The sequence below is a fragment of the Azolla caroliniana genome, unplaced genomic scaffold (genome assembly GCF_043228905.1).
Source record: "Azolla caroliniana isolate FFs.n. ecotype wild unplaced genomic scaffold, voAzoCaro1.0.p SCAF_12, whole genome shotgun sequence".
In the NCBI taxonomy this organism is placed as follows: Eukaryota; Viridiplantae; Streptophyta; class Polypodiopsida; order Salviniales; family Salviniaceae; genus Azolla; species Azolla caroliniana.
Window position 1 is genome coordinate 17,992,884 of NW_028230447.1, and position 18,733 is coordinate 18,011,616.

The 18,733-nt window shown below is 39.5% G+C and overlaps 1 protein-coding gene across 1 annotated transcript; it reads left to right on the forward strand.

Annotated features, from left to right (window-relative positions):
* Positions 1–5,490: 5,490 nt before the first annotated feature.
* Positions 5,491–17,719, forward strand: LOC147857323 (uncharacterized). Its single transcript, XM_087328248.1, has 18 exons — positions 5,491–7,609; positions 7,691–7,759; positions 7,851–8,043; positions 8,144–8,308; positions 8,412–8,481; positions 8,561–8,642; positions 8,727–8,786; positions 8,877–8,929; positions 9,012–9,193; positions 14,759–14,957; positions 15,047–15,104; positions 15,197–15,253; positions 15,372–15,623; positions 15,708–15,772; positions 15,981–16,037; positions 16,133–16,226; positions 16,940–17,083; positions 17,204–17,719. Exons 1-18 carry the CDS (start codon positions 5,627–5,629, stop codon positions 17,291–17,293), a joined length of 3,873 nt encoding a protein of 1,290 aa, XP_087184374.1. The 5' UTR covers positions 5,491–5,626; the 3' UTR covers positions 17,294–17,719.
* The last annotated feature ends 1,014 nt before the right edge of the window (positions 17,720–18,733 follow it).

Genomic DNA, 18,733 nt, shown 5'->3' on the forward strand with positions numbered 1-18,733 from the left:
GTTTCAAGGCTTCCCAATGACATGGGCCTGGATGCTCCATAAAAAGTCATAGAAAACCTGTGGAGAATGATAGATCAGGGCGGGTGCAGCTCACTAAGTATCGCAAACTACCAAGAATTTGGCGATATGATATATTTTTCATAAAAGAAACTTCTTCGTGAGTAGAGGAGGAGAGTCAGAGCTAGATAGATGGCAAGGAATAGTGAGTGGAGTAACAATCCATCATATCAAACTTTTGAAGAATACCATAAACTAATTTATTTTGGGAGATGGAGAGGATTCCCGTACTGCGATTACGCTTGACTTCTAGACCAAGAAAGTATTCAAGTTCTCCAAGGTGCTTGGTGGGAAAGGAAGTTTGTAACTCCTTGAAAAATTGAAGAATGTCATGTCGAGAGGTACCAACAATTGGTAAGTCATCCACATAAACTCCTAATAAGAGGAAATTGGAATCCTGCTTGCGGATGTACAATGTTGGTTTTGATTGTAGTTGCATAAAACCCTTGTGAAGGAGAAAGTTATGGAGTTTGGCATACCATTGACGCGGCGATTGCTTCAAGCCATAGAGAGGTTTATGCAATTTGCATACATAATCAGGATGTGCACTATCTTGAAGTATTGGGGGTTGCTCCATATAGATATCCTCCTTCAAATCTCCATGCAGGAAAGTTGTCTCAATGTCGACATGATGGAGTTCTAAAATTAAATATGCAGTAATGGCAAATATGAGATGGAGAGAAGTGAGTTTAAGTGTGGGAGAGAATGTCTCATGATAGTCAACCCCCGGAATTTGAGTAAATCATCTAGCTACCAATCGAGCTTTGAAGTGAACAGAATTGCCTTGAGCATCAATTTTTTTTGTAAATAACCACTTACAGCTAATAATGTTTGATTTTGATGGTTTGGGAACAAGGCTCCATGTCTTGTTTTTGTAGAGTGCATCTGCCTCGATTTGTACCGCTTGTAGCCATCTTTCCTTTTCATTGCTTTGGAGAACTTGTTTCAGAGTTAGAATAGGAGCAAAATCGATGCTTGCATCTTCGACATACGTGGCAAAGGCTGAAATGTCAGAGTCGATGAGAGATTCGAAATACCCGTCGATGGTAGTTGTAGTTTCGTAGAGTTCTTGCATAGGTTTAGCTTTCCCCTTTTTTGCTCTACTCTCTAATTCTGTCATTTTATCATTTTTGTGTGTGTTTTCCTTCGAGCATCTAGGCAGTGGTGCCATTGCGACGGCTACAGAAAGCAGCCGTCGAGATCGGCCGCGGCGGTAAGTATTTCTACTCTCATCTGTTATGTGGTACCTATGAGATTGTCTCTCCGCCATTAATGGAGATGATGAGGTTATTATATTTAACACATCAAGTTGAGAGCATGCAACAGGGTTTTTGGGACATGAAAGACGAGGGCTTGAGTTCTCGATTGTTGTCCCTTGATGTTGGGATTCTCAGTGCATCTGTGATGGAGACTCTTTTGTTGCATCATCAGGAGATGTAATCTGAGATGAGTCATTTGGGTAAATACTATTGTGGTCAGTTTCCACCAAGTGTGGTAGACGTGCGGGATCTTCTCCATCTTCACTAGTTATAGTCTCTCCATTTATCTGTAAAAGGAACAACTCATCAAATTTTACTGACCTACTATAAACTGTTTTACCTGTTTGCGGGTTGAATATTTTGTATGCTTTGAGACCATTTTGCTCCCCGTACCCAATGAATCATCCTTTGATGCATCTATCATCCAACTTTGATCTGTGATATGGATTTACATATACATAGGTTACTGCACCAAAAATTTGAGATGGGAAACATTAGGTATGTCACCATGCCATAATGTAAATGGAATCTGGCCTTGTAATGCAGTGTGAGGAGTCCTATTTTGCAGATAACAGGTTGTGGAGATAGCAAACTACGGGCAACATTTAACAACGTTCTGTTCTTTCTTTCAGCAATGCCATTCTGTTGTGGAGTGTAGGGTACTGTTTTCTGATGAATTATTCCATTGTTGTCGAAAAAATTCTCCCATTCTTGGGATACGTATTCTCCACCATTATCACTTCTCACCTTTTTAATTGTTCTTGATGTTTGATTTTCTGCAAGCTATTTGTATTTACAAAATAATGCAAATGCCTCACTTTTCTGTTTTAAGAAGTTGACTACTGTGAATTTGATAGTATTATCAATAAATGAAATGAAATACCTTGCTCTAGAGAGAGACGGTACAGGAATTGGCCCACACAGGTCTGTATGAACAAGTTGAAGTGGGAATTCTGTAACAGTCTTGCTTTTGGCAAATGGCTGATGGGACATCTTTCCAAACAAGCAGCTTTCACATATAGAAATAACTTTGAAGCCTTTTTTTGGTAATCCTTTCATTCTTTTTAGTTGTTGACATTGTTGAAGTGCTAAAAAAATCATGTGACCAAAATGACAATGCCATAAATATGTAGCTGAGTGCACTGATTGTTTCTTTGTTTGCACAGGTGCAACTAATGCATATGTTGATTGATTATGGACTGGATACATATGTTGTTCTTTAGGACAGACCATCTGAATGAATGGGCTACCATCCTGAAATTGTAGAATTACATTATCTCTGCAAAACTAAATTGTAAGTCCATCTATTGTAGCTTGTCTGACTGATAACAGATGTTTTGCCAATCCAGGCACATAATACACATTATGTACAGTAATTTGGTGATCTTTTGAAAGTTTGATTTTAATTGTACCTTTACCGATTGCAGATTTCTTTCCTTTATCACCAAAGATTGCCTGCAACTGGTTGGAGAGAACTTGATAATCTTCTAGCCAATTCTTCGGTATGTGAAATGGTGTGTGGCACTAGTATCTAGGTACCATGTGTCATAATCTGTTTTCAATTCTTCTGTAGTGACATGGTATGCTTGAATAATGTTTCCTTCTTCTAGCATGTCATCGTAATCACCTCCTGATTCTGAATCGCATTATGATTTATCATCAGATTTATCCTCTAAAATGACATTGTTGGCTTGTGGTTGTTTCTTATTTTCCGCATATTGCTTGAATCAACATACCCTCTCGATGTGCCCTTCTCGTTTGCAATATTTGCAGACTAGTTTCAAGCCTCCACCAGGATGTTTTGATGAAGTTCTCTGTGATTCATTTCCCTTTCCAGTGTATTTGTAATTGTCAGATCTAGACTTGTAGCGATTGTTATATGACAATTTTTGTGGTTTGATGCTTGTAGTAGTCATTGCCATTGATGGAGTAGAAATTTTAAGTTGTCGTCGTAGATTTTCATGACGAACTTTTGTAATCAAATTAGATAAGGAGTTACCCTGACTATTCATAACGATAAAAGTATTCCAAGATTTTGGAAGTTTACTCAATAAGAGCCCAATCTTCATTTCTTCTGAGATTTCATTTCCGACAGTGGTGGCTTCTTCGAGATATGTCTCCCAGGTATCCAAGAAGGTAAGAACATCTTCTTCTTCCTGCAAAACACACGTGTGAAACTGGGTAGCAGAGTATGGATTCTAGTTGTACCATCTTGTGGTTCAAACATTTGTTTTAGTTTGGACCACATTTTTGCCGCAGTTGTGAGTTTTTGAATGGCATCAGCCAGCCTGTCTTCTACATGTAACAGTATTTCAAGTTTTGCCCGTTTATCTTTGTTTTTCCATTCTTTCCATGCTTTTGATTGTGTGCCTTTTGGTGCTTGATAGGTTCTCGTGGTGACTTCAAGTAGCTCCTCCAAGTCAAGTAGTAGCTCCATCCTTGGTTTCCAAATTCTGTAGTTCTTTGCGTTAAGTTTATCTACCAAGTATTTTCTTGCTTGAGTGGATCTTGCCATAATGCTAAGGTTGTTGTCTCGTATTCTCTTTTTTTTTTAGAAGTAGAGTATGGAGTGGGAGGTATATTTTCAGGCTTCGTACTACTAACGCTCTGATACCATGTAAGGAAATGAGAGATACATGAACAGAAAATGAGGAGAATTGAAATTGCTATGTAATAGATAATAAGGTGGGATAACAAGCTAGAATACAACTACAAGAGTTAATTGCTACAACAACTAGAGCATAAAAATACCACACTCTAACGTTCCTGGTTTCCTCTTCATATAATAGAGAAAGTGGAGGGAATGTTGGATGTGTTTAAAAATACAATTACTAATAAAAGGAAAACAATAATAGTTAATAATAGTAACTAATCTAGATGTGGTGTAGAGTTAATGTGACAACTAAAAGTAGTTGCTTTGAAACTGTTTTGTTGTTTCTAACATCACTCTCATAGCAGATACTTTTCCTAATTGAAATTCCCTAAAATACCCCTCAAACCTCAAACCTGTCACTCTCATAACAGATACTTTTCCTAATTGAAATTCCCTAAAATACCCCTCAAACCTCAAACCTCTCACTCTCATAACAATACTTTTACTAATTGAAATTCCCAAAAATACCCCTCAAACCTCTCACTCTCGTAGCAGATACTTTTACTAATTGAAATTCCCTAAAATACCCCTCAAACCTCTCACTCTCGTAGCATATACTTTTCCTAATTGAAATTCCCTAAAATACCCCTCAAACCTCAAACCTCTCACTCTCATAACAGATACTTTTACACTAATTGAAATTCCCTAAAATACCCCTCAAACCTCAAACCTCTCACTCTCATAGCAGATACTTTTACACTAATTGAAATTCCCTAAAATACCCCTCAAACCTCAAACCTCTCACTCTCATAGCAGATACTTTTACACTAATTGAAATTCCCTAAAATACCCCTCAAACCTCAAACCTCTCACTCTCATAGCAGATACTTTTACACTAATTGAAATTCCCTAAAATACCCCGCAAACCTCTCACTCATAGTAGATACTTTTACTAATTGAAATTCCCAAAAATACCCCTCAAACCTCAAACCTCTCACTCTCATAGCAGATACTTTTACACTAATTGAAATTCCCTAAAATACCCTGCAAACCTCTCACTCTCGTAGTAGATACTTTTACTAATTGAAATTCCAAAAAATACCCCTCAAACCTCAAACCTCTCACTCTCATAGCAAATACTTTTACTAATTGAAATTCCTTAAAATACCCCTCAAATGTGTGTGTGCCCTCTTACTTCTTCCTCCTAAAAAGAAGTTCAAATGGAGAGGGAAATTGGTATCAAACTCTGACTGAAGTCTGTCTTGTCTGTCTGTCTGTCTTCTTCTTCTTCTTCTTCTTCTTCTCCTTCTTTAGCATCCCTCTGCAAGATTGAGACGAGTTTGGCCCATCTCATTAGCTCAAGGATATGGGTTTTCGTTTTCGAGGAGATTTAAGACCCTTTCATCTCCTCTCTGTTTCTCTCCGTCTCTGTGTGTATCTCATTCAGAAGGATCTAAGATTTTGAAAAGAAATTCAACCCCCCTTTCTCCAGCATAATAAAGAAGACCCAACTAATCAAGGTGATTTTTTTGCCCTCACTCTTTATTCAGCTGGGAATTTCTTTTGTTCTATTTTAATCAGAGTACTCCCTCTGTAAAGAAAAAAACGGAATCGGAGTAGAAAAAGGAACAAGAAGTTAAGAACCAGAAAACAAGAGTTTGATTTGTTGATAAGCTCTCTTGTGGGAATGGTCTTGTAATCATGGGAACTGGAGGATATGGCAGCAAAGAATGGATGTAATGGATTGGAAGCTTTGCAATTCTCTGTTGAACAGGGTAAAATATCTTCACTGCTCAAAAGGAATGCTGTGGACTTTGAAGCAGAACCTCCCCCAAAAAAGGTCATATCCAATATAAGGATCGAATCTATGTTGCCTGATGAAGGTGAGACAAAGCCCCTTTGTAAGAGATATACGGGCAATGTATATGAAACCCCCCTATCAAGACCTTTAGATGAAAGATTGCGAAAAGATAGAAGAAACACACACCAGGATGTTTGGGATCCTCACCTAGTTTATTCTAAGGAACAGGATTGTGTTGATAACTTTGCTGGTCATACCCCTCATAAGGGGTATACAAACTCTTTATACGAAGCCCAACTGCCAAAACCATTTGATGAAAGAATGCAAAAGGATAGAAGGAGCATGGTTGATAACGTTTGGGTTGATCCTAGACTGGATTTTCAGGTAGGTTGTCGTATGAAAGAAGCTCATTGTGAAGATCAAGATGATCGAGGAACTGGTTCCTATCTGAAGCCTAACGTTACTGTACAGCCCACCCATTTGCATAACTCTTTTGCAACCGGATATAGAGTTCCTCCACTATCATGTGGGAATCAGCTCTCTTCTACAAATGCTCATATGTTAAGAGATTCATCTATAGGCATTGTGGATATCCATGATCCTCGTTTCATTGAGAAGAAATATTTGTCTCATGATTTTATTCCAGTATATCCCACACCACATAGTGCATCAGGTCTTCCACATCCAGCCTCTAATGACACTGCACATAGTATGCAACCACAACCTGTAGAAAGGAATATGCATGCCAATAAAGTCGATATGAAAACTGTATCAGATAATGAAACCTATCCTTATCCAAATAATACGAAGGTAATCGATAATCACCTTGTTCAGCTTGAAGGAGAAAAATACAGGAAAGATAGTGCAGGGATGCCACACAGTGATCTTCCACAGTTGGGTAGTGTGCATCCAATGTGGGTTGGTGTACAAGAAATGGCTGGTATGGGTCCCCCCCTGGGTGGGTTTTCTTTTCAGAGATTAATAAATGGGGATATAACTGGCCTTGAAGATGAATTGGAAGAGGATAGTGATGGTGATCATGATGAAATGGATCAAAACGTAGACCATGTCAATGAGCAGGTCTACATTGAAGATCATGATAGTGACATGTATTCCACTATGTACCCTTTATCATCTGAGCCACCCAATCGAGGCCATGATGCTGATTTTAGTGATGAACGAGAAGAGTACAGTGATGGAGATATTGATTATAACAGTGGGGAGGTTAATGAGAAGGATGCTCAAGAAGAGCACGAGAGTGACATGTATTCGACTGTATGCACTCCCTCATCTCGGGTTGAGCAAATTCTTGATCCTCAAATGGTTATGTTTGAATCGGAAAGTCCGGAATCTTATGACATGTATAAAGGTCACAAAGGAATTTCCAAATATTCAACCTCTGAATGGACGCTACATGCCGATGTCCATACGGATGGAGACCTTGGATGTTCCAATGGAATTCCATTGCACAGCAAGCATGAAGAATTCCATGGAAGTCCTAGTTTGCAGTGGGAAGGCCAGTGCCTGCAGCAAACATCCTCAGATTCTTCTAGAGACCTTTACAGCGAAGGAGTAGATTCATTGAGGAAGATAGAAATGGATCATGAAAGTCCTTGCCTGCATCCAATGACTAATTCTAGCTGCCCAGCATCACCCGACTATATAACAGAGAGATGTGCATACGATGATAAGCAGCTGATGGATCATGGAAGCCCCTGTCTACATCCAGTGATAGAATCAGAAACGCCTAATAAAGGAGAAACTGTTGTACCAATCACTCCCAACCAAAATGTTGCTAAAGCAGGCACACTAACTGAGGTGCCCAGTACTGCCAAGGCGCTTTTGTTGTCTGGTGTACTTGAAGGGTGCCAGGTCTCATATAAAGACAAGTGTGGTGGAGTAAGTAGAATGAAAAATTGGTATGATAAGATGCATTCTTGGTTTTGAACTTATCCCAACTTCCCTTATCAATTTCACTAGGTTAAACTTACCGGAATTGTAAAAAATGGTGGAATTCTGTGCAATTGCAAATGTTGTAAAGGAGAATCTGTAAGAACCTGACTTTATCATGGAAATCTATTTGTATTCATGTCTATTTTTATTTTAACCTTGTGTATGTGGTCCCCATCAATGTTTGAAGATGGTGAATGTGTCTCTCTTTGAGAGGCATGCTGGGAGTACTGCGAGACATCCAAGTGAGAATATTTTCATAGACAACGGCATGTCATTATCTGACATTCTGAGAAGTGGCATGAAAACTGAAGTAAAGTCTTCTAAAAAAGTCTCCAAAGTTATTGATGAGAGTGCCAGGAAAAATCAGTCCATGAGCACAGGTTTTTATACAGAAGATGCTCTTTACTATGCTGTTATTTTATATTTGATGATTTTGAATTGAGTGTGTCTAAAACCTTTTTTGTCACTCGTTATTATCAGGTGCAAGCAAGCGTCGTTCAGATGCTCATTCTTCAAAGGTTGTTCAGACATCCTCTCCTTCTCAAATGGGTCTAGATCAGATGGTTATTTCTCAAGGACAATTGAGACGCTCTCTCCATCTTGATGAGACAGAGAGTGCTAGGAAAAATCACTCTATGAGCTCAGGTCTTGATCAGGAGCATGTTCTTTACCTTGCTGTTTATTTTACACGGTGGTGATTTTGGATCAAACTTTTCTAAAAACTCATTTTTTCCACCATTATCATTAGCTACAAGCAAACGTCGGGCTGATGTTCATCTATCAAAGGCTGTCCCAACGCCCCCTACATCTCAAACAAGGTACCTATTGTTTGTCATAATGTTTTTATGTGGTGTGCTAGTGACAAATTTAGACACGTTCTTGTTTGATCTTTTTTAGAGAAATGAACCTTCATAAAATGCTTTTCTTGCCGGGAGGTTTAGCAGATGGCACTGAAGTTGCTTACTACTTTAAAGGACAGGTTTGATTCAAACACTCATGGATTCTTGTTCCATATAAATTTTTGCTGGACGTACATTTTCTTACCCGATATCTATTTCTGTAGCGTATTTTGACTGGTACAAAAGAAGGTTCTGGCATCTGCTGTGGTTGTTGCAATGAAGTGGTATGAGAACTTTTGAGTTTTGATACCTTGCAACAACTCATCTTTTCTTCATTTGAACTTAAAATCTCTTGTTTTAATCTCATGTGGCAGATTAGCTGTTCCTTGTTTGAGGCTCATGCAGGGTGGGGTTCACGTAGGAATCCGTAAGTCCCTCGTAAAACTCTATCATCAAGAATCCCATATCTAGATCAAATAGCCTAACATTCTTTCTTTCAATATATGCAGGTATTCAAGTATTTATCTATCGGATGGGCAGTCTCTTCACATGTTTGCTCAATCGCTTGATGCTAAGAGACAAGAAGAATCCAGTGATAAGATTACTAGAGAGAATGATGATGATTGTGCAGAATGTGGGGATGGAGGAGATCTTGTTCTTTGTGATGCTTGTCCAAGAGCTTATCATACAGGCAAGTTTTTAATATCTCTATTTCTGGAGGATGTGTTTGTATCCCCATGTATTTATTATAAATACCATCCATTTTGTGGGTCTATACACACCTTGAAGGTCTATTGGCAGCATAAAACAAAGTTTGTATTACGTCAGCCAACTTTTGATGTGAGATATCTCCAATGCAACATGCAAGTCTGACGCACTCAAACGATCTTCTATTGTCAAGTGGTATAGATAGGAAGTTCCTTTCACAAGCTTATATTAGAGAAACTTAGGTAGGTGTGACTTGGCATCCTCAATATCTTCAGGTGTTATTATTATGTTCAAATTAGCATACTTTGCCATTAAGGCAATTGGCATGCATGATATCTCAAAATTCATGACCCATGTGAGTTCCTATTTTTTTATAGTTGCTTTCTTAGACCCTACCTAGATCATGTATCCATGCATGCCTGGATGAAAGAAAGATATATTAACGTCTTTTAAGAGGCCAAAATGGCCTATAAGACCAAACAAGAGATTAGATCTTAAGTGTTGTCTCATCTCTGACGTTGTGGTTCATGGGGTTGGGGCCTACGTGCACGACAATTTGCTATTGCCCGATCTATTGTAACCCCTTTGTTATGTCTTGGTTGGGAGCCCATTTGTGTATCCCTTGATTGACTTGTAGCATTAGGAGTGATGGGGCTAAAGAAAGTTTTGATTATTCTTTGTGGATGAGCTTGTGTTGTTGTATTATTCAGCCACAATCGTCGTAGTCGGAGTTTGAGGTATAGTTGGTGAGTTGTCGGCTTATGGAGGCCGACTCACCCTTCTTCCTTCGACACTCTGCCTCGTAGTGGCCAAATTTGCCACAGTATCCACACCGGGCGGAGTTGTTTTGACGGCTAGGTCCGGCATGATTGCTCCCCCTTCTACCAGACACTCGGCCTCGCGTGTTTGCAACGTCTTGCCGGCAGAATTGCCTTTGGGATTGCCTTTGGTTGTTTCAGCCTCGGCCGGATTGGTCCCTTCTTCCATGGCCTTGCTCTCTTCCTCCGTCCAAACTCACATAGAGCATTTGTTTGTCTGATTCGTTGCCTCTTGTTCGGACGTGGTTTTCTTCGATCAGTAGCATCGACTGGAGGTTGAAGGAGGGAGGATTCTCCCTCGCAAGGATTGCCGACCGTATGGTGCCGAACTAAGGTGCTAGGCCTTCGAGGCATATCTGCACCATTTCGTCGTCATCAATGTTGACATTGATCGACCCGAGGGAGTTGCACAACTCCTTGATCTTGACGGTGTAGTTGCCAATTGACATATCCCTCTATTGTATGCTGTTCAACTCTTGGCGAAGTTGAAGCTTTCATGCGGTTGTGTTGGCCACGAATATCTTTTTGAGGTTCCCCCACGCCTCTTTTGGCATTTTGGCCTCATGGGTGTAGCTAATCATGTGATCATGAATGCATGATGCAAGGCAATACTGCACGCGACTCGCCGCTTGCTCCCAAGCTGGGTGGTTGGCATGTGCCGGGTTGGGTTGATTTTCTTGTGTTCCCTCGACATAGCTCCAATAGCCTTGACCGACAAGGTATTGGTGCATCTTGTACTCCCAAGATGCGAAGTTGTTTTTGTCGAGTTTCTCGGTAGGAAGAGCGCTTCCCATTTGAGTGTTCATGTTGAAATGACTTGTTTGGAGTTAGTTTTCTTCTTCTATTTCTCTTTGATACAAACTGTACAGGTTGCTGCTTCAGCGATCGGCTGGTTCTTCGTGAACGTCAACGTATACACAACACGTGAGGATAGGCTTGGTTAAAGCTACCAATTGCCCTGATACCATGTAAAGAATGGGGAGTGATTCTGTGCAGCAGAAGAGATATGTGTGTGTGAGAGAGAAAGAAAGAAAGAAAGAAAGAAAGAAAGAAAGAAAGAAAGAAAGAACGATATATTAACGTCTTTTAAGAGGCCAAAATGGCCTATAAGACCAAATAAGAGATTACATCTTAAGTATTGTCTCGCCTTTGAGAACAAATCAAAATAAAATAAATATCACACAGTAAATATAAAAGTAAATAACATGAAAAGAAAAATAATGAGGGAATCTAGTTTTTGGCACATGTGAGATCCTCAAGTTAGGTATAGTGTAGCTTTTGTCTTCGAAAGATCTCTAGCATAGGTCAATCCAGAATGGAAATGTCTCCGAAGCGAGGGAAGCACCTACGATGGCGGGAGATAATGGCTTTTATCTGTCGATGACAAGGGTGTTGAGGTTGTGGTCCATGGGGCCGAGGCCTACGTGCACGGCAAATTGCCATTGCCCGATCAATTGTAACCCCTTTGTTATGTCCTGGTCTGAAGCCCATTGTGTATCCCAGGGTTGACTTCTAGCATTAGGAGTGATGGGGCTAAAGAAAGTTGTGATTGTTCTTTGTGGACGAGCTTGTGTGGCTGTATTCTTCAACAACTTTTCCCGATGTCTCTTGAGCTCTAGCAAGAAAAGCCCTAGGCATCATTGGTTCTCATATTCCATTACCTTGCGTAGTGGGCCAAAGCCTTGTTTAAAGAGGCAATGGTATCTCCCTCTGATTTCATAAAAGACACTACAATGACAAACATAGTGTTCTTCAGATTCCACTCCTTGATGACACAATTGGAAAATTCTCTCTTCTAGAGGTAGTCGTGTATATCTGGCCTACCTCAATCTGTAGCTGATGTGATGAAGTTCGCAGCTGCCCTATCACACTACGCAACGCATAGGATAGATGTATGTCCATATAAGGTGGCCTGATGACAAATCCATCCTCCGATGTATGTAAGAAGTGTGTCTTATAGTGGGCCATCTTTGTACCAAGTGGTATTTTGGGGCTGATCCATGTTATCTTGTTTTCCAAGTTAATAATATCAGTTCGGATCACTCTATTCTTTTCCACTTTGGTCATATTTAGATGGGGACAGTCCAAGCTATATTGGAACGGGGGTAGTGCATTTATACTCATGCCATGTGACTCGAACCATTGCTGCATTTAAGCATACCAACAATGAGTGTCTCCATTTTGAGCCAGTTGTTTTGATGACATAAGTGCCAACCTTGGGTACCTTCGTTTAGGGAGCTCCCAAAAATGTTGGATAAATGTCACTGATCGGAACAACGCCTTTGTTATTATAGGTGCTGCTCCCATCTATGCCCGGATTATATCGTGGGGCACCGATGCTTTGCTCCTTATCATGCGAGCAATCATTGACACTAAAGGTCTCTCTAAATCTTTCCAATGATTTGCCTTGTTAAGACTCGGTCCCCATGTCTCTACTCCATAGAGAAGAGTTGGTGTGACAAGTGTATCAAATAACCATAGCTTAGTCCGTGGCTCTTGGAACTGCAAATGTGCACATTGTCTCTCGAGAGCAGCAAGGGTTGCATATGCACGAGAAAGTCGGGCACAAGCGGCCTCCTGTAAGGAGAACCGAGGTCCTATAAATGTTACTTCTAGGTATATGTAGGAGCGTGTGTATTCCACCTTTTCCTCTCCCAAGAAGAATTCTGGTTTTGATCTTGTTACCCATGCTTGGGTGGTGTTAAACACCATCACTTTAGTTTTATTCATGTTGATTGACAAATCTTTGTCCGTACAAAATAGTTTTAAGGCATTTAGATGTCTTTGTAGTCCCTCCGGAGAGTCAGAAATCAGCACAATATCATCAGCATATAGTAATATTTGTATAGCTATACTTGCTAGGTGTGCTCCGGAACCCCCAAATCTCTCTATATACTGTGATACCTCATCTATATAGATACCGAAGAGTGTGGGGGATAGTGGGCATCCTTGCTTCACGCCAATTGGGCTAGCCACTGCCTTTGACAAGCCCTTAGAAGACCGCACTTTTCCTGACATAGATTCATAGAGTGCATAGATTCCCCATTGCATATCTATAGGAACACCAAGGGCTTCTAGCCGCTGCAAAAGCTGAGCATGTGGGACAATGTCAAAGGCTTTTCGGAAATCCACAAAGCAGCAATAAATCCTCTTATTGTGGGCTTTGCCCTCCTCAATAATGTGATCCAAAGTTGTGAAACCCTTTCGAAAGCCTGCTTGTCCAATTGAACGGCAACCATTTTGCTCTGCCCATATACTCAATTCTGATTCTAGAATCGAGCTATATAGTTTAGCCAAGTAATGGCCAATCATGATTGTCCTATAGTTGCTTGGCATCATGGGGTCTCCACTCTTGAGAATTGTCACAATGGTATGTTGAGTCCATCTAGTAGGAAAACCTTCACACATGGCTCTATTAAAGATGTGTGCTAGCAATGGGAGCAAGGTGTCATAGGCATAGATAAAGTGCTCACCCACCAATCCATCATGATCTTGGGCCTTCCCAAATTGTAGCCGATCAATGACATTTCTTACATTTTGTGGTGTAAAGAAGGTTGATTCATGTGGGCGTGAGGCATTCGGGTGGGGTAGAGGAGGTTGCCCCGGGATATCATATAGAACCTTTGCATATTCCTGCCACACTTGAGGTGAGGTCAGTTGTGTGGTGGGTTGCCTCTCATTAAACATTTTCCATGCTCTTTTACGCTCTTGTCCTAGAAACAAGTAATACAAATGATCTTCAAATTTAGCCAAATACAATCTCTTCTTCTTCCTCACGAGGCGTTGGAAGGTTGCTCTCGCGTGGTTGTGTATAAATGCCCCGAGTTACATCACGTTGCAAGCATCTCCTTGTATCACGACATTCCTCATCATACCAACTATTTTGTATTACTCTACCGAGTTTGGGGGGATTGGCCGTTGTGTGAAGGAAGGCATTTGTGGCTGCTTTATGCAATGATTTGGATAAACCTTGGGTAAGTTCTTCAAGGGGTGCGAAAGGATCCAAATCTAGCATGCCATTGTATACACCACAACTATACACATCAATTGTCTCACGAGTGAATAGATACTCAGCCAGCCCACTCTCCTTAGCATATACATCCTTTGTGCATCCATCCTTTACCTCAAAGCGTAGATATGCATGATCAGCTGCCAAGCCAATTGGTCTTCCCGATATAGTGAACACTTTTATTTCAGGTATAAGAAATGGAGATCCCATTAGATAATCAACTGTGCTTGCACCCCCTTTTGGGTTCCAACATGTCAAAGCATCTGATCTAGGCCATTGTGACAAGCCATTATATATCACAAATCCATGCGCACTTCCCAAGGCTAGAAAGTATTTTCCATATTTAGTTATAGCACTCATATCTTGAACTTGTCGCTTTAGACCAACCTCTTCTGCCATAACTTATCCATAAACAGCCTCGTTGGTGTTAAACATATTTGTTTGTTCATCCTTGGTTTGTGCATTAAAATCTCCTAATAGTATTATGTCCCCCAAAGTAGCAAATCTTATGATATCATCATATAGTCAAACTTGCACCTTTTCCTTCTTGGATTCTTGCTAATCACTGTTCTCCTCTGTAGTGGTTATCTGACCTTGTGCTATGCACATCTATGACTTTTATTGTACTTAGCGATGGCTCTTTAATAAAGAGTGAGGTTGAGTGTGGTGAATCTAATTTTACTACTCTCTGAATTTATCGAATGTGTCACTGTGTTTGCAGAATGTGCTGGGTTATCGAGTATACCAGAAGGTGATTGGTATTGTCCATCTTGTGAAGGCAAGGGTGAACATCCAAAGCGAAAGAGCACACGATCATCTGGACACCTCTTTGCTGCATCTGTTAATGAGAAACAATCAGATCGATGTCAAAGAATTGTTAAAGTTTCGAAAAATGCAATAGGAGGCTGTGTGATCTGCAAGTAATAGGCTGCAGGAATGAGTGGCTAATTCAAATTTTACGTTTCTATAAGGACCTTGATTTATGTGGTTTGTTGTATTATATGTGCAGGAATGGCGATTTTTTAAAGTCTGGTTTTGGTGAAAAGACTGTGTTGTTGTGTGATCAAGTAAAGTCTATAATCATCTAGAAGTTTGGTGCTTTTTTAAACTTTTGAAGAAGGCCCTAAATGTAGTACTTCTTCTGTGTATATGCCTGCAGTGTGAGAGAGAGTATCATGTTGGATGCATGAAGGAAGAAGGTATAGCAGACCTCAAGGTATTCAAAGTGTAATTGCTACCATGTTGATGAATAGAAGTTGGAAATTTGTGATTTTGCATCTTAAATCAGTGTAGAACTCTCTATTAGATTTGCTCAAAGGGTTTTGTATTTGTAGGAGCTACCAGCAGGCGAGTGGTTTTGTGGTTTGGATTGTACACGTATACATAAGACCCTTCAAGAACTAGTTGTAAATGGACCTCAACCTATACATCGGAGCATTTTTGACATGCTTAAGAAGAAGCGTGATCAAGAAAGCAGTGAAGAGTTGAAGTTTCTAGATTCAGAGTTTTCATGGCAGTTGCTTCATGGTAGAAGAGGTGACCCTGAGAATGGAAGAATCTTGTCTAATGCCGCAACAATCTTAATGGTAACAAAACAGTTTTTCGAGCATTTTGAAAAATAACATCTGCATGAATATTCATTCTGACATTCAGTGTTTCTGTCATTGCAGGAAAGCTTTGATCCAATTATCGATGCAGCTTCAGGGCGAGATCTTATTTCCCTTATGGTTCATAGGTAAAATTTGAACTCTTAAGTAATTCCATAGGAATCCTCAATCCTTATATTCTAGGTTGATGTATATTTCTTTGATATGTTTTAGCCACAATATATGATGTGATGCAAACTATGGAATCGCTTTTATCACATGAATGGGTTATTTAGTGGGTTTGCCCATTCTTCTTGCTATTATCTTATGTGTTTTTGTTCAACTTGTTGTCGGCAGTCGAAGCATCCGGGATCAGGATTTCCGGGGTGTATATTGTGCTGTCCTTAAGTGGAAGTATGTCGTGTTCCGTTGAAATTGATAATGCCTAGCTGTCTATGCTTGTTACACTCAAGAGATTTAAAACTCAAGATTGTGCAATTTCTTATCAGGGAAGCAGTTGTATCAACCGCAATAATTCGAATATTTGGACGACATTTTGCAGAACTTCCTTTAGTGGCAACCAACACTGCCAACCGTGGACAGGTAAACCCGTGTACCAAAAAAACTTTTTTTTTGTTTTTAGTCCTTTATATATTTACATTGAATTTTATCAAGAAATGAAACGAATAGCTATGGTGGAAAAACAGTGGTTCGTTTTATTATTATTATAAATAATTATTCTCTTATGCCTTAGAACTGATGAATTATATTGTGAGCTTTGTAGCATCATAAACAGACATTCCGGCTAAGACTGCCCCGCCGGGAGAATTCACTTTTTGCACCTAAGAAAATGACATTTATCCAATAGGTTGATGACAATTTTCAATCGATGTATGCTACGAAGGAAGAGAAAGAAAGAAAGAACTTTTGACTGTCTTCCAAATAGTTGATGAAGTAAAAGTTTTTCTTATCAGCATTCAATGACAATCTTGTAATGTATTTAGGTTGCAAATTTGTGGTAACAATTATGAAATCAGAATTTAAACATAGAGTATGCCAATGGTAATGTGGACATTATGATAAAAATAATCTCAAAACATTCACAACATTACTTTTTTTTGCATAAATTTGTTGTTTAATTGACAACTGGAAGATGGAAATATGCATTGGTAATAGAAGAAGATGAGATAACATGAGTATATTGTGTTTGTGAGGATCAATGCTGAAATTTTCTCCCTTCTGACTTTTTTTCAATTTCATAGGTTATTAATAGACCATTAATATAACAATGATATCTTATTCCCATCTTCGCGTAGGGATTTTTCCAAGTGTTGATGTTAAACATAGAGAGGCTTCTTGGTATACTACAAGTGGAGCACCTTCTCCTTCCTGCCGCAGAGGAGGCAGAATCAATCTGGATAAATAAATTTGGTTTCTCAAAGATTAATAATGATGAACAGGTTTTTACATTGTTCTTCTTCTACTGTTTCTTTTCCATAAATTAGAATTTCGAAGCTAAAAATATTAAATATTAATCCAGAAACTCTTTTGAACATGTGTACTATTTGTGTTTGTTACAGTTGCAGCAATTTGCCTCTCAGGTGCAGATTATGATTTTCCAAGGTTCTTCCATGCTGCTTAAATCCATTAGACCAGACTACTCTTCTTGAAACCATTTCATTGGCAGATAAGAGGTCGACTTCTCCTTTACCTGCAGGCCATATTTTTTTCAATTACAAAGAATTCTTCTTTTGAGTTATTATGTATGATATATATACAGATTTGTGTGCATATCAGAATACTATAATGAATATTATTGAGATAAACAAGCCTCATTAAAAGTAATGTTGTAAGTCGTACGATATGGTAGATCTACAATGCTCAACAATAGGTAGTGTATTTATAGTGTTTGAAGATGCATATTATTTGATACAATAGCTATGAGGGAAATCACTAAATTAAACCATTAGAATATCTGAAAAGTAAGATTCATTAGATAATGTTAGTAATAGCACAATACTACACTCCAGAAAGTAGATGTAAATTTAAACAGTTCAAAATCATACTAGGGTATCCCAAAATCCTAGAATTTCAATAGTTATGTTCATCATCTAATGAATGAGTGGACATTATAACATCATCACCATCATAATCCTCCTCGATGTCTGTAGTAACAATCTTTTAATCTGGCCATTATCATCTATAAAGAGTGGTATATTGGTCAAGATTGTCCATCCATGAGCAATCTATGGGAAGGAATGCATCATGGTTCAAGTCATATGCCAAGGGGGCCCTTTTCATCCAAACACTTCTTCCCAAAAATATTTAAAAGCTGTTTCTTTTCTTGGGCTACAAGGACTTCATACGTCTTGAGTTGTAACTTTGTCAAACTTCAATCCAAAGAATCCTCATTTAGACATTTTTTACCCCTCTGCGTTTTCTGCAATGTCTGGCTAATCACAGTGTCCTCTGGTTATCTGAAATGTCTGCCTAATATCTGTGTCTTCTGCCTTTTCTGTAATATCTGATCCTCTGGTTAATACCATTCTTCACTCTCAACTGGTTGGAATACTCAGATTTGTTAATGTTCCGCGGGGTGCTCTCCTTAGCCAGGATCAAACTCTCCATGAGATTCGTAGTTGCATCACTTATTGCTTCTTCCTACGTGAATGAAGATGATTTGGAATTCGGGCGAGCAGTGTTGCTTGCAAGATCTCTGGGTTTTTGCCGCCCACGTCCTGGAACTTCTTTGTGATTTCCCCGCAATCAAGCAAGCTCGCAAGTAAGCAAGCAAACTCAGGATTTGTTTCCTGGCATTTGATCTGTCCTTGGAAGGCAAACCTTATAAATCATATTTCCAATTCTTAGGCAATGCATAAAAATCGGCATTGCTAGTAACCCTAGGGTTTCCAGGAGTTTCCTGCAATCTCTGATCCTCTGCATTTTCTGTAATGTCTGACTAATCTCTGTGTCCTCTTTGCCAAATCTCTATGTTCCTGGTTTCACTCTATTCCCTTTTCCCCTTGCATGTCTCTGGCCATAGGGTACCCGTTGTCCTAACTATAGGAGACTATGGATTCTGAATGGATAGCTAATGAAGGTATGGATCT

Coding starts and splice junctions, on each gene's coding strand:
- LOC147857323 (XM_087328248.1), top strand. CDS start 5,627: ATGGCAGCAAAGAATGGATGTAATGGATTGGAAGCTTTGCAATTCTCT. Junction 8,309..8,411: donor AAATCACTCTATGAGCTCAG/GTCTTGATCAGG, acceptor CATTATCATTAG/CTACAAGCAAACGTCGGGCT. Junction 8,787..8,876: donor GTGGTTGTTGCAATGAAGTG/GTATGAGAACTT, acceptor CTCATGTGGCAG/ATTAGCTGTTCCTTGTTTGA.